The sequence below is a fragment of the Hemiscyllium ocellatum genome, chromosome 18 (genome assembly GCF_020745735.1).
Source record: "Hemiscyllium ocellatum isolate sHemOce1 chromosome 18, sHemOce1.pat.X.cur, whole genome shotgun sequence".
NCBI classification, from domain to species: domain Eukaryota; kingdom Metazoa; phylum Chordata; class Chondrichthyes; order Orectolobiformes; family Hemiscylliidae; genus Hemiscyllium; species Hemiscyllium ocellatum.
Genome location: NC_083418.1, coordinates 13,589,314 through 13,605,971, shown reverse-complemented (window position 1 = coordinate 13,605,971; position 16,658 = coordinate 13,589,314). Strand labels below are relative to the sequence as shown.

General features: G+C 39.0%; 1 protein-coding gene across 1 annotated transcript in view; it reads right to left on the bottom strand.

Moving 5' to 3' along the window:
• The window catches only part of LOC132824528 (mucin-2-like), a 167,966-nt gene that overhangs the window by 52,780 nt on the left and 98,528 nt on the right, over window positions 1-16,658 (bottom strand). The window contains exons 49-60 of the mRNA XM_060839164.1: window positions 15,336-15,551; window positions 13,888-14,103; window positions 12,438-12,653; window positions 10,988-11,203; window positions 9,539-9,754; window positions 8,089-8,304; window positions 6,639-6,854; window positions 5,189-5,404; window positions 3,751-3,966; window positions 2,302-2,517; window positions 1,639-1,854; window positions 189-404 (exon numbers count right to left, since the gene is read on the bottom strand). Of these exons, the coding sequence (XP_060695147.1) occupies window positions 189-404; window positions 1,639-1,854; window positions 2,302-2,517; window positions 3,751-3,966; window positions 5,189-5,404; window positions 6,639-6,854; window positions 8,089-8,304; window positions 9,539-9,754; window positions 10,988-11,203; window positions 12,438-12,653; window positions 13,888-14,103; window positions 15,336-15,551 (2,592 nt within the window). The remainder of the gene's footprint in view (window positions 1-188; window positions 405-1,638; window positions 1,855-2,301; window positions 2,518-3,750; window positions 3,967-5,188; window positions 5,405-6,638; window positions 6,855-8,088; window positions 8,305-9,538; window positions 9,755-10,987; window positions 11,204-12,437; window positions 12,654-13,887; window positions 14,104-15,335; window positions 15,552-16,658) is intronic.

Sequence of the window (16,658 nt, the reverse complement as noted above, 5' to 3'; positions counted from 1 at the left end):
AAGGCAAGAAAGTTTCCACTTTCTGCAACTGCCAAGAACAACCCATTCACAATGTTGGAATTACCAGTTTAGGGTGCATTCTTGATCACTGTTCTGGGAGGTTGATGGAGACACACCTCAGGCAAGATTCCCAGCTTGCCTATGCAATTTGTCATGGTAAACGATTTCATTGATGTTGAGACACTTACCAGGTGATAATGTTTGTCCATTGGCGTGGCAAGAGCATCTTGTTGTTTCTGTAGTTGTGGGAGTTACTGTTACTGTTGTTGCAGTTTCAGATGGAGTTGTAGTAGGCGCTGTAGTGGTGTGACATTTGCCTGTGTACTTCACAATCTCACAGCTCTTGGTACAGAGTGTAAAGTTACACAGGTCTGATTTACCTACAGAAGTCACCACTGCCTGTCCTGGAAGACAAAAGTCATGAAAAGTATGTCACAGGCATCTCATGATGAGTTCTCACACAGCCACACTAGTTACCTTCCTGTCAATATATAGACGACAGTGGCTGCTGTTCTTGGAACCATGAGAAAATAAACATGACTGTGCAATTACCATACATGAAGACGGCACATTTAAATTGTGGGCAAATGTCATGTATGCTCTAACCAGCTATTTGGACAGGAAAATTATTTGTGAGGATATATCGCATTCATTACACTGTTGCTAATGTCCCTGGATATGCTTCATTTACAGAAAGGTTCCAAACAGCAAAAATGCATTTGGCTGATTGTACTGATCCTAACGTAACCTAGATATGGCATCATTGCATTTCAGGTGTTTGCCCTCGAATTTGTTCGCTCTGTTGCTCATCTCTGTAGTTATGCTAAAAAAAAATTCAAACTGCATAAAAAAAATTGCAAGCTCTTCCACAAAATCAGAATATGTCATCCTGCAAGGGAAAACTTGGCATGGTTTAAAAACTATGAAATCTGAAGTCAATATTGCCACTGTCCAGTAGATGTGGTAAATGGCTGAGATAAGATATAAATGGTGTGGTGTCGTCAGACAAGAACAAAATGTCAGAAGATTAAACAGAGCACTGAAGCTCTAGAGGAGAGTGAAAATTCTAACATTCTCCTTTCCTTTCCAAAAAAGAACCAGGACATTTAAAGCTTCGTTCAGCATTGCAGAAAGCTGAGATAATTGTTGAAACAAAAAAGATGAGATCTTCCTAAAAATTATAAACAATCCTATTCTGCAAGACAAGATTTGGCATGGAACATTGCAATCAGAAATCAACACAGGCTGATTGATGAGGTAAACGGGTGTGGCAAACATCTAAATGGTGCGTACAAATGGTTAGCAAATATAAACAGACAAGTGAGCAAAGGACATTAATGTACGTGCAAATTGAACTTAGTTCCTTTCTTCTTTCACATCCCAAAGAAACAACCACCTGCACGTGTTTGTCCAGCAGAAAAGCAATGACATTTGTTGGATGAAATGAAACAAGGTAAGAAAGTTTCCACTTTCTGCAACTGCCAAGAACAACCCATTCACAATGTTGGAATTACCAGTTTAGGGCGCATTCTTGATCACTGTTCTGGGAGGTTGATGGAGACACACATCAGACAAGATTCCCAGCTTGCCTATGCAATTTGTCATGGTACACGATTTCATTGATGTTGAGACACTTACCAGGTGATAATGTTTGTCCATTGGCGTGGCAAGAGCATCTTGTTGTTTCTGTAGTTGTGGGAGTTACTGTTACTGTAGTTGCAGTTTCGGATGGAGTTGTAGTAGGCACTGTAGTGGTGTGACATTTGCCTGTGTACTTCACAATCTCACAGCTCTTGGTACAGAGCGTAAAGTTACACAGGTCTGAATTACCTACAGAAGTCACCACTGCCTGTCCTGGAAGACAAAAATCATGAAAATGATGTTCCAGGCATCTCACGACAGCTTGTCAATCTGCCACTGTATTGATCTTTGTTTCAATATAGTCACGACAGTGGCTCCTCTTCTGAAACTACGTGTTCTTGTTTTGGAATGGACAAGTATATTTTAACTAGCATTCTTCGCTGACCAATGATTAATCAGAACCTATCACATTCACTACGTTGGAATTGCCAAATGAGTATCCATCAGAGATAACATGGACTCAGCTCAGAGATTTGCACTGACTTCATTGACCCTGCTGTCTCTCCACACAGGTTGGCAGACCACCTGCTGAATTTTTCCAGCAAATTCACTGTTGTTTTCTGATTTCAAGCATCCACAGTCAAGGGGGCTTTCTCCCATTCCCAGACTTCTTGTGTAACTCAACATGATACCAGTTTTCATTTCACCTGGTGCACTTACCAGGTGATAATGTTTGTCCGTTGGCGTGGCAAGAGCATCTTGTTGTTTCTGTAGTTGTGGGAGTTACTGTTACTGTTGTTGCAGTTTCAGATGGAGTTGTAGTAGGCGCTGTAGTGGTGTGACATTTGCCTGTGTACTTCACAATGTCACAGCTCTTGGTACAGAGTGTAAAGTTACACAGGTCTGATTTACCTACAGAAGTCACCACTGCCTGTCCTGGAAGACAAAAGGCATGAAAATTATGTCACAGGCATCTCATGATGAGTTCTCACACAGCCACACTATTTACCTTCCTGTCAATATATAGACGACAGTGGCTGCTGTTCTTGGAACCATGAGAAAATAAACATGACTGTGCAATTACCATACATGAAGACGACACATTAAAATTATGGGCAAATGTCATGTATGCTCTAACTAGCTAATTTGACAGGAAAATTATTTGTGAGGATATATCGCATTCATTACACTGTTGCTAATGTCCCTGGATATGCTTCATTTACAGAAAGGTTCCAAACAGCAAAAATGCATTTGGCTGATTTTACTGATCCTAATGTAACCTAGATATGGCATCATTGCATTTCAGGCGTTTGCCCTTGAATTTGTTCGATCTGTTGCTCATCTCTGTAGTTATGCTCAAAGAAAATAAAACTGCATGAAAAAATATTGCAAGCTCTTCCTCAAAATCAGAATATGTCATCCTGCACGGGAAACCTTGGCATGGTTTAAAAACTATGAAATCTGAATCAATATTGCCACTGTCCAGTAGATGTGGTAAATGGCTGAGATAAGATATAAATGGTGTGGTGTCGTCAGACAAGAACAAAATGTCAGAAGATTAAACAGAGCACTGAAGCTCTAGAGGAGAGTGAAAATTCTAACATTCTCCTTTCCTTTCCAAAAAAGAACCAGGACATTTAAAGCTTCGTTCAGCATTGCAGAAAGCTGAGATAATTGATGAAACAAAAAAGATGAGATCTTCCTAAAAATTATAAACAATCATATTCTGCAAGACAAGATTTGGCATGGAACATTGCAATCAGAAATCAACACAGGCTGATTGATGAGGTAAATGGGTGTGGCAAACATCTAAATGGTGTGTACGTATGGTTAGCAAATATAAACAGACAAATGAGCAAAGGACATTAATGTACGTGCAAATTGAACTTAGTTCCTTTCTTCTTTCACATCCCAAAGAAACAACCACCTGCACATGTTCATCCAGCAGAAAAGCAATGACATTTGTTGGATGAAATGAAACAAGGTAAGAAAGTTTCCACTTTCTGCAACTGCCAAGAACAACCCATTCACAATGTTGGAATTACCAGTTTAGGGCGCATTCTTGATCACTGTTCTGGGAGGTTGATGGAGACACACATCAGACAAGATTCCCAGCTTGCCTATGCAATTTGTCATGGTATAAGATTTTATTTGTGTTGATACACTTACCAGGTGATAATGTTTGTCCATTGGCGTGGCAAGAGCATCTTGTTGTTTCTGTAGTTGTGGGAGTTACTGTTACTGTTGTTGCAGTTTCAGATGGAGTTGTAGTAGGCGCTGTAGTGGTGTGACATTTGCCTGTGTACTTCACAATCTCACAGCTCTTGGTACAGAGTGTAAAGTTACACAGGTCTGATTTACCTACAGAAGTCACCACTGCCTGTCCTGGAAGACAAAAGGCATGAAAATTATGTCACAGGCATCTCATGATGAGTTCTCACACAGCCACACTATTTACCTTCCTGTCAATATATAGACGACAGTGGCTGCTGTTCTTGGAACCATGAGAAAATAAACATGACTGTGCAATTACCATACATGAAGACGACACATTAAAATTATGGGCAAATGTCATGTATGCTCTAACTAGCTAATTTGACAGGAAAATTATTTGTGAGGATATATCGCATTCATTACACTGTTGCTAATGTCCCTGGAGATGCTTCATTTACAGAAAGGTTCCAAACAGCAAAAATGCATTTGGCTGATTTTACTGACCCTAATGTAACCTAGATATGGCATCATTGCATTTCAGGCGTTTGCCCTTGAATTTGTTCGATCTGTTGCTCATCTCTGTAGTTATGCTCAAAGAAAATAAAACTGCATGAAAAAATATTGCAAGCTCTTCCTCAAAATCATAATATGTCATCCTGACGGGAAACCTTGGCATGGTTTAAAAACTATGAAATCTGAAGTCAATATTGCCACTGTCCAGTAGATGTGGTAAATGGCTGAGATAAGATATAAATGGTGTGGTGTCGTCAGACAAGAACAAAATGTCAGAAGATTAAACAGAGCACTGAAGCTCTAGAGGAGAGTGAAAATTCTAACATTCTCCTTTCCTTTCCAAAAAAGAACCAGGACATTTAAAGCTTCGTTCAGCATTGCAGAAAGCTGAGATAATTGATGAAACAAAAAAGATGAGATCTTCCTAAAAATTATAAACAATCATATTCTGCAAGACAAGATTTGGCATGGAACATTGCAATCAGAAATCAACACAGGCTGATTGATGAGGTAAATGGGTGTGGCAAACATCTAAATGGTGTGTACGTATGGTTAGCAAATATAAACAGACAAATGAGCAAAGGACATTAATGTACGTGCAAATTGAACTTAGTTCCTTTCTTCTTTCACATCCCAAAGAAACAACCACCTGCACATGTTCATCCAGCAGAAAAGCAATGACATTTGTTGGATGAAATGAAACAAGGTAAGAAAGTTTCCACTTTCTGCAACTGCCATTCACAATGTTGGAATTACCAGTTTAGGGCGCATTCTTGATCACTGTTCTGGGAGGTTGATGGAGACACACATCAGACAAGATTCCCAGCTTGCCTATGCAATTTGTCATGGTATAAGATTTTATTTGTGTTGATACACTTACCAGGTGATAATGTTTGTCCATTGGCGTGGCAAGAGCATCTTGTTGTTTCTGTAGTTGTGGGAGTTACTGTTACTGTTGTTGCAGTTTCAGATGGAGTTGTAGTAGGCGCTGTAGTGGTGTGACATTTGCCTGTGTACTTCACAATCTCACAGCTCTTGGTACAGAGTGTAAAGTTACACAGGTCTGATTTACCTAGAGAAGTCACCACTGCCTGTCCTGGAAGACAAAAGGCATGAAAATTATGTCACAGGCATCTCATGATGAGTTCTCACACAGCCACACTATTTACCTTCCTGTCAATATATAGACGACAGTGGCTGCTGTTCTTGGAACCATGAGAAAATAAACATGACTGTGCAATTACCATACATGAAGACGACACATTAAAATTATGGGCAAATGTCATGTATGCTCTAACTAGCTAATTTGACAGGAAAATTATTTGTGAGGATATATCGCATTCATTACACTGTTGCTAATGTCCCTGGATATGCTTCATTTACAGAAAGGTTCCAAACAGCAAAAATGCATTTGGCTGATTTTACTGACCCTAATGTAACCTAGATATGGCATCATTGCATTTCAGGCGTTTGCCCTTGAATTTGTTCGATCTGTTGCTCATCTCTGTAGTTATGCTCAAAGGAAATAAAACTGCATGAAAAAATATTGCAAGCTCTTCCTCAAAATCAGAATATGTCATCCTGCAAGGGAAACCTTGGCATGGTTTAAAAACTATGAAATCTGAAGTCAATATTGCCACTGTCCAGTAGATGTGGTAAATGGCTGAGATAAGATATAAATGGTGTGGTGTCGTCAGACAAGAACAAAATGTCAGAAGATTAAACAGAGCACTGAAGCTCTAGAGGAGAGTGAAAATTCTAACATTCTCCTTTCCTTTCCAAAAAAGAACCAGGACATTTAAAGCTTCGTTCAGCATTGCAGAAAGCTGAGATAATTGATGAAACAAAAAAGATGAGATCTTCCTAAAAATTATAAACAATCATATTCTGCAAGACAAGATTTGGCATGGAACATTGCAATCAGAAATCAACACAGGCTGATTGATGAGGTAAATGGGTGTGGCAAACATCTAAATGGTGTGTACGTATGGTTAGCAAATATAAACAGACAAATGAGCAAAGGACATTAATGTACGTGCAAATTGAACTTAGTTCCTTTCTTCTTTCACATCCCAAAGAAACAACCACCTGCACATGTTCATCCAGCAGAAAAGCAATGACATTTGTTGGATGAAATGAAACAAGGTAAGAAAGTTTCCACTTTCTGCAACTGCCAAGAACAACCCATTCACAATGTTGGAATTACCAGTTTAGGGCGCATTCTTGATCACTGTTCTGGGAGGTTGATGGAGACACACATCAGACAAGATTCCCAGCTTGCCTATGCAATTTGTCATGGTATAAGATTTTATTTGTGTTGATACACTTACCAGGTGATAATGTTTGTCCATTGGCGTGGCAAGAGCATCTTGTTGTTTCTGTAGTTGTGGGAGTTACTGTTACTGTTGTTGCAGTTTCAGATGGAGTTGTAGTAGGCGCTGTAGTGGTGTGACATTTGCCTGTGTACTTCACAATCTCACAGCTCTTGGTACAGAGTGTAAAGTTACACAGGTCTGATTTACCTACAGAAGTCACCACTGCCTGTCCTGGAAGACAAAAGGCATGAAAATTATGTCACAGGCATCTCATGATGAGTTCTCACACAGCCACACTATTTACCTTCCTGTCAATATATAGACGACAGTGGCTGCTGTTCTTGGAACCATGAGAAAATAAACATGACTGTGCAATTACCATACATGAAGACGACACATTAAAATTATGGGCAAATGTCATGTATGCTCTAACTAGCTAATTTGACAGGAAAATTATTTGTGAGGATATATCGCATTCATTACACTGTTGCTAATGTCCCTGGAGATGCTTCATTTACAGAAAGGTTCCAAACAGCAAAAATGCATTTGGCTGATTTTACTGACCCTAATGTAACCTAGATATGGCATCATTGCATTTCAGGCGTTTGCCCTTGAATTTGTTCGATCTGTTGCTCATCTCTGTAGTTATGCTCAAAGAAAATAAAACTGCATGAAAAAATATTGCAAGCTCTTCCTCAAAATCAGAATATGTCATCCTGCACGGGAAACCTTGGCATGGTTTAAAAACTATGAAATCTGAAGTCAATATTGCCACTGTCCAGTAGATGTGGTAAATGGCTGAGATAAGATATAAATGGTGTGGTGTCGTCAGACAAGAACAAAATGTCAGAAGATTAAACAGAGCACTGAAGCTCTAGAGGAGAGTGAAAATTCTAACATTCTCCTTTCCTTTCCAAAAAAGAACCAGGACATTTAAAGCTTCGTTCAGCATTGCAGAAAGCTGAGATAATTGATGAAACAAAAAAGATGAGATCTTCCTAAAAATTATAAACAATCCTATTCTGCAAGACAAGATTTGGCATGGAACATTGCAATCAGAAATCAACACAGGCTGATTGATGAGGTAAATGGGTGTGGCAAACATCTAAATGGTGTGTACGTATGGTTAGCAAATATAAACAGACAAATGAGCAAAGGACATTAATGTACGTGCAAATTGAACTTAGTTCCTTTCTTCTTTCACATCCCAAAGAAACAACCACCTGCACATGTTCATCCAGCAGAAAAGCAATGACATTTGTTGGATGAAATGAAACAAGGTAAGAAAGTTTCCACTTTGTGCAACTGCCAAGAACAACCCATTCACAATGTTGGAATTACCAGTTTAGGGCGCATTCTTGATCACTGTTCTGGGAGGTTGATGGAGACACACATCAGACAAGATTCCCAGCTTGCCTATGCAATTTGTCATGGTATAAGATTTTATTTGTGTTGATACACTTACCAGGTGATAATGTTTGTCCATTGGCGTGGCAAGAGCATCTTGTTGTTTCTGTCGTTGTGGGAGTTACTGTTACTGTTGTTGCAGTTTCAGATGGAGTTGTAGTAGGCGCTGTAGTGGTGTGACATTTGCCTGTGTACTTCACAATCTCACAGCTCTTGGTACAGAGTGTAAAGTTACACAGGTCTGATTTACCTAGAGAAGTCACCACTGCCTGTCCTGGAAGACAAAAGGCATGAAAATTATGTCACAGGCATCTCATGATGAGTTCTCACACAGCCACACTATTTACCTTCCTGTCAATATATAGACGACAGTGGCTGCTGTTCTTGGAACCATGAGAAAATAAACATGACTGTGCAATTACCATACATGAAGACGACACATTAAAATTATGGGCAAATGTCATGTATGCTCTAACTAGCTAATTTGACAGGAAAATTATTTGTGAGGATATATCGCATTCATTACACTGTTGCTAATGTCCCTGGATATGCTTCATTTACAGAAAGGTTCCAAACAGCAAAAATGCATTTGGCTGATTTTACTGACCCTAATGTAACCTAGATATGGCATCATTGCATTTCAGGCGTTTGCCCTTGAATTTGTTCGATCTGTTGCTCATCTCTGTAGTTATGCTCAAAGGAAATAAAACTGCATGAAAAAATATTGCAAGCTCTTCCTCAAAATCAGAATATGTCATCCTGCAAGGGAAACCTTGGCATGGTTTAAAAACTATGAAATCTGAAGTCAATATTGCCACTGTCCAGTAGATGTGGTAAATGGCTGAGATAAGATATAAATGGTGTGGTGTCGTCAGACAAGAACAAAATGTCAGAAGATTAAACAGAGCACTGAAGCTCTAGAGGAGAGTGAAAATTCTAACATTCTCCTTTCCTTTCCAAAAAAGAACCAGGACATTTAAAGCTTCGTTCAGCATTGCAGAAAGCTGAGATAATTGATGAAACAAAAAAGATGAGATCTTCCTAAAAATTATAAACAATCATATTCTGCAAGACAAGATTTGGCATGGAACATTGCAATCAGAAATCAACACAGGCTGATTGATGAGGTAAATGGGTGTGGCAAACATCTAAATGGTGTGTACGTATGGTTAGCAAATATAAACAGACAAATGAGCAAAGGACATTAATGTACGTGCAAATTGAACTTAGTTCCTTTCTTCTTTCACATCCCAAAGAAACAACCACCTGCACATGTTCATCCAGCAGAAAAGCAATGACATTTGTTGGATGAAATGAAACAAGGTAAGAAAGTTTCCACTTTGTGCAACTGCCAAGAACAACCCATTCACAATGTTGGAATTACCAGTTTAGGGCGCATTCTTGATCACTGTTCTGGGAGGTTGATGGAGACACACATCAGACAAGATTCCCAGCTTGCCTATGCAATTTGTCATGGTATAAGATTTTATTTGTGTTGATACACTTACCAGGTGATAATGTTTGTCCATTGGCGTGGCAAGAGCATCTTGTTGTTTCTGTAGTTGTGGGAGTTACTGTTACTGTTGTTGCAGTTTCAGATGGAGTTGTAGTAGGCGCTGTAGTGGTGTGACATTTGCCTGTGTACTTCACAATCTCACAGCTCTTGGTACAGAGTGTAAAGTTACACAGGTCTGATTTACCTACAGAAGTCACCACTGCCTGTCCTGGAAGACAAAAGGCATGAAAATTATGTCACAGGCATCTCATGATGAGTTCTCACACAGCCACACTATTTACCTTCCTGTCAATATATAGACGACAGTGGCTGCTGTTCTTGGAACCATGAGAAAATAAACATGACTGTGCAATTACCATACATGAAGACGACACATTAAAATTATGGGCAAATGTCATGTATGCTCTAACTAGCTAATTTGACAGGAAAATTATTTGTGAGGATATATCGCATTCATTACACTGTTGCTAATGTCCCTGGATATGCTTCATTTACAGAAAGGTTCCAAACAGCAAAAATGCATTTGGCTGATTTTACTGACCCTAATGTAACCTAGATATGGCATCATTGCATTTCAGGCGTTTGCCCTTGAATTTGTTCGATCTGTTGCTCATCTCTGTAGTTATGCTCAAAGAAAATAAAACTGCATGAAAAAATATTGCAAGCTCTTCCTCAAAATCAGAATATGTCATCCTGACGGGAAACCTTGGCATGGTTTAAAAACTATGAAATCTGAAGTCAATATTGCCACTGTCCAGTAGATGTGGTAAATGGCTGAGATAAGATATAAATGGTGTGGTGTCGTCAGACAAGAACAAAATGTCAGAAGATTAAACAGAGCACTGAAGCTCTAGAGGAGAGTGAAAATTCTAACATTCTCCTTTCCTTTCCAAAAAAGAACCAGGACATTTAAAGCTTCGTTCAGCATTGCAGAAAGCTGAGATAATTGATGAAACAAAAAAGATGAGATCTTCCTAAAAATTATAAACAATCATATTCTGCAAGACAAGATTTGGCATGGAACATTGCAATCAGAAATCAACACAGGCTGATTGATGAGGTAAATGGGTGTGGCAAACATCTAAATGGTGAGTACGTATGGTTAGCAAATATAAACAGACAAATGAGCAAAGGACATTAATGTACGTGCAAATTGAACTTAGTTCCTTTCTTCTTTCACATCCCAAAGAAACAACCACCTGCACATGTTCATCCAGCAGAAAAGCAATGACATTTGTTGGATGAAATGAAACAAGGTAAGAAAGTTTCCACTTTGTGCAACTGCCAAGAACAACCCATTCACAATGTTGGAATTACCAGTTTAGGGCGCATTCTTGATCACTGTTCTGGGAGGTTGATGGAGACACACATCAGACAAGATTCCCAGCTTGCCTATGCAATTTGTCATGGTATAAGATTTTATTTGTGTTGATACACTTACCAGGTGATAATGTTTGTCCATTGGCGTGGCAAGAGCATCTTGTTGTTTCTGTCGTTGTGGGAGTTACTGTTACTGTTGTTGCAGTTTCAGATGGAGTTGTAGTAGGCGCTGTAGTGGTGTGACATTTGCCTGTGTACTTCACAATCTCACAGCTCTTGGTACAGAGTGTAAAGTTACACAGGTCTGATTTACCTAGAGAAGTCACCACTGCCTGTCCTGGAAGACAAAAGGCATGAAAATTATGTCACAGGCATCTCATGATGAGTTCTCACACAGCCACACTATTTACCTTCCTGTCAATATATAGACGACAGTGGCTGCTGTTCTTGGAACCATGAGAAAATAAACATGACTGTGCAATTACCATACATGAAGACGACACATTAAAATTATGGGCAAATGTCATGTATGCTCTAACTAGCTAATTTGACAGGAAAATTATTTGTGAGGATATATCGCATTCATTACACTGTTGCTAATGTCCCTGGATATGCTTCATTTACAGAAAGGTTCCAAACAGCAAAAATGCATTTGGCTGATTTTACTGACCCTAATGTAACCTAGATATGGCATCATTGCATTTCAGGCGTTTGCCCTTGAATTTGTTCGATCTGTTGCTCATCTCTGTAGTTATGCTCAAAGGAAATAAAACTGCATGAAAAAATATTGCAAGCTCTTCCTCAAAATCAGAATATGTCATCCTGCAAGGGAAACCTTGGCATGGTTTAAAAACTATGAAATCTGAAGTCAATATTGCCACTGTCCAGTAGATGTGGTAAATGGCTGAGATAAGATATAAATGGTGTGGTGTCGTCAGACAAGAACAAAATGTCAGAAGATTAAACAGAGCACTGAAGCTCTAGAGGAGAGTGAAAATTCTAACATTCTCCTTTCCTTTCCAAAAAAGAACCAGGACATTTAAAGCTTCGTTCAGCATTGCAGAAAGCTGAGATAATTGATGAAACAAAAAAGATGAGATCTTCCTAAAAATTATAAACAATCATATTCTGCAAGACAAGATTTGGCATGGAACATTGCAATCAGAAATCAACACAGGCTGATTGATGAGGTAAATGGGTGTGGCAAACATCTAAATGGTGTGTACGTATGGTTAGCAAATATAAACAGACAAATGAGCAAAGGACATTAATGTACGTGCAAATTGAACTTAGTTCCTTTCTTCTTTCACATCCCAAAGAAACAACCACCTGCACATGTTCATCCAGCAGAAAAGCAATGACATTTGTTGGATGAAATGAAACAAGGTAAGAAAGTTTCCACTTTGTGCAACTGCCAAGAACAACCCTTTCACAATGTTGGAATTACCAGTTTAGGGCGCATTCTTGATCACTGTTCTGGGAGGTTGATGGAGACACACATCAGACAAGATTCCCAGCTTGCCTATGCAATTTGTCATGGTATAAGATTTTATTTGTGTTGATACACTTACCAGGTGATAATGTTTGTCCATTGGCGTGGCAAGAGCATCTTGTTGTTTCTGTAGTTGTGGGAGTTACTGTTACTGTTGTTGCAGTTTCAGATGGAGTTGTAGTAGGCGCTGTAGTGGTGTGACATTTGCCTGTGTACTTCACAATCTCACAGCTCTTGGTACAGAGTGTAAAGTTACACAGGTCTGATTTACCTACAGAAGTCACCACTGCCTGTCCTGGAAGACAAAAGGCATGAAAATTATGTCACAGGCATCTCATGATGAGTTCTCACACAGCCACACTATTTACCTTCCTGTCAATATATAGACGACAGTGGCTGCTGTTCTTGGAACCATGAGAAAATAAACATGACTGTGCAATTACCATACATGAAGACGACACATTAAAATTATGGGCAAATGTCATGTATGCTCTAACTAGCTAATTTGACAGGAAAATTATTTGTGAGGATATATCGCATTCATTACACTGTTGCTAATGTCCCTGGAGATGCTTCATTTACAGAAAGGTTCCAAACAGCAAAAATGCATTTGGCTGATTTTACTGACCCTAATGTAACCTAGATATGGCATCATTGCATTTCAGGCGTTTGCCCTTGAATTTGTTCGATCTGTTGCTCATCTCTGTAGTTATGCTCAAAGGAAATAAAACTGCATGAAAAAATATTGCAAGCTCTTCCTCAAAATCAGAATATGTCATCCTGCACGGGAAACCTTGGCATGGTTTAAAAACTATGAAATCTGAAGTCAATATTGCCACTGTCCAGTAGATGTGGTAAATGGCTGAGATAAGATATAAATGGTGTGGTGTCGTCAGACAAGAACAAAATGTCAGAAGATTAAACAGAGCACTGAAGCTCTAGAGGAGAGTGAAAATTCTAACATTCTCCTTTCCTTTCCAAAAAAGAACCAGGACATTTAAAGCTTCGTTCAGCATTGCAGAAAGCTGAGATAATTGATGAAACAAAAAAGATGAGATCTTCCTAAAAATTATAAACAATCATATTCTGCAAGACAAGATTTGGCATGGAACATTGCAATCAGAAATCAACACAGGCTGATTGATGAGGTAAATGGGTGTGGCAAACATCTAAATGGTGTGTACGTATGGTTAGCAAATATAAACAGACAAATGAGCAAAGGACATTAATGTACGTGCAAATTGAACTTAGTTCCTTTCTTCTTTCACATCCCAAAGAAACAACCACCTGCACATGTTCATCCAGCAGAAAAGCAATGACATTTGTTGGATGAAATGAAACAAGGTAAGAAAGTTTCCACTTTCTGCAACTGCCAAGAACAACCCATTCACAATGTTGGAATTACCAGTTTAGGGCGCATTCTTGATCACTGTTCTGGGAGGTTGATGGAGACACACATCAGACAAGATTCCCAGCTTGCCTATGCAATTTGCCATGGTATAAGATTTTATTTGTGTTGATACACTTACCAGGTGATAATGTTTGTCCATTGGCGTGGCAAGAGCATCTTGTTGTTTCTGTAGTTGTGGGAGTTACTGTTACTGTTGTTGCAGTTTCAGATGGAGTTGTAGTAGGCGCTGTAGTGGTGTGACATTTGCCTGTGTACTTCACAATCTCACAGCTCTTGGTACAGAGTGTAAAGTTACACAGGTCTGATTTACCTACAGAAGTCACCACTGCCTGTCCTGGAAGACAAAAGGCATGAAAATTATGTCACAGGCATCTCATGATGAGTTCTCACACAGCCACACTATTTACCTTCCTGTCAATATATAGACGACAGTGGCTGCTGTTCTTGGAACCATGAGAAAATAAACATGACTGTGCAATTACCATACATGAAGACGACACATTAAAATTATGGGCAAATGTCATGTATGCTCTAACTAGCTAATTTGACAGGAAAATTATTTGTGAGGATATATCGCATTCATTACACTGTGCTAATGTCCCTGGATATGCTTCATTTACAGAAAGGTTCCAAACAGCAAAAATGCATTTGGCTGATTGTACTGACCCTAATGTAACCTAGATATAGCATCATTGCATTTCAGGCGTTTGCCCTTGAATTTGTTCGATCTGTTGCTCATCTCTGTAGTTATGCTCAAAGAAAATAAAACTGCATGAAAAAATATTGCAAGCTCTTCCTCAAAATCAGAATATGTCATCCTGCACGGGAAACCTTGGCATGGTTTAAAAACTATGAAATCTGAAGTCAATATTGCCACTGTCCAGTAGATGTGGTAAATGGCTGAGATAAGATATAAATGGTGTGGTGTCGTCAGACAAGAACAAAATGTCAGAAGATTAAACAGAGCACTGAAGCTCTAGAGGAGAGTGAAAATTCTAACATTCTCCTTTCCTTTCCAAAAAAGAACCAGGACATTTAAAGCTTCGTTCAGCATTGCAGAAAGCTGAGATAATTGATGAAACAAAAAAGATGAGATCTTCCTAAAAACTATAAACAATCATATTCTGCAAGACAAGATTTGGCATGGAACATTGCAATCAGAAATCAACACAGGCTGATTGATGAGGTAAATGGGTGTGGCAAACATCTAAAGGGTGTGTACGTATGGTTAGCAAATATAAACAGACAAGTGAGCAAAGGACATTAATGTACGTGCAAATTGAACTCAGTTCCTTTTTTCTTTCACATCCCAAAGAAAAACCACCTGCACATGTTCGTCCAGCAGAAAAGCAATGACATTTGTTGGATGAAATGAAACAAGGTAAGAAAGTTTCCACTTTGTGCAACTGCCAAGAACAACCCATTCACAATGTTGGAATTACCAGTTTAGGGCGCATTCTTGATCACTGTTCTGGGAGGTTGATGGAGACACACATCAGACAAGATTCCCAGCTTGCCTATGCAATTTGCCATGGTATAAGATTTTATTTGTGTTGATACACTTACCAGGTGATAATGTTTGTCCATTGGCGTGGCAAGAGCATCTTGTTGTTTCTGTAGTTGTGGGAGTTACTGTTACTGTTGTTGCAGTTTCAGATGGAGTTGTAGTAGGCGCTGTAGTGGTGTGACATTTGCCTGTGTACTTCACAATCTCACAGCTCTTGGTACAGAGTGTAAAGTTACACAGGTCTGATTTACCTACAGAAGTCACCACTGCCTGTCCTGGAAGACAAAAGGCATGAAAATTATGTCACAGGCATCTCATGATGAGTTCTCACACAGCCACACTATTTACCTTCCTGTCAATATATAGACGACAGTGGCTGCTGTTCTTGGAACCATGAGAAAATAAACATGACTGTGCAATTACCATACATGAAGACGACACATTAAAATTATGGGCAAATGTCATGTATGCTCTAACTAGCTAATTTGACAGGAAAATTATTTGTGAGGATATATCGCATTCATTACACTGTTGCTAATGTCCCTGGATATGCTTCATTTACAGAAAGGTTCCAAACAGCAAAAATGCATTTGGCTGATTGTACTGACCCTAATGTAACCTAGATATAGCATCATTGCATTTCAGGTGTTTGCCCTTGAATTTGTTCGATCTGTTGCTCATCTCTGTAGTTATGCTCAAAGAAAATAAAACTGCATGAAAAAATATTGCAAGCTCTTCCTCAAAATCAGAATATGTCATCCTGCAAGGGAAAACTTGGCATGGTTTAAAAACTATGAAATCTGAAGTCAATATTGCCACTGTCCAGTAGATGTGGTAAATGGCTGAGATAAGATATAAATGGTGTGGTGTCGTCAGACAAGAACAAAATGTCAGAAGATTAAACAGAGCACTGAAGCTCTAGAGGAGAGTGAAAATTCTAACATTCTCCTTTCCTTTCCAAAAAAGAACCAGGACATTTAAAGCTTCGTTCAGCATTGCAGAAAGCTGAGATAATTGATGAAACAAAAAAGATGAGATCTTCCTAAAAATTATAAACAATCATATTCTGCAAGACAAGATTTGGCATGGAACATTGCAATCAGAAATCAACACAGGCTGATTGATGAGGTAAATGGGTGTGGCAAACATCTAAATGGTGTGTACGTATGGTTAGCAAATATAAACAGACAAATGAGCAAAGGACATTAATGTACGTGCAAATTGAACTTAGTTCCTTTCTTCTTTCACATCCCAAAGAAACAACCACCTGCACATGTTCATCCAGCAGAAAAGCAATGACATTTGTTGGATGAAATGAAACAAGGTAAGAAAGTTTCCACTTTGTGCAACTGCCAAGAACAACCCATTCACAATGTTGGAAT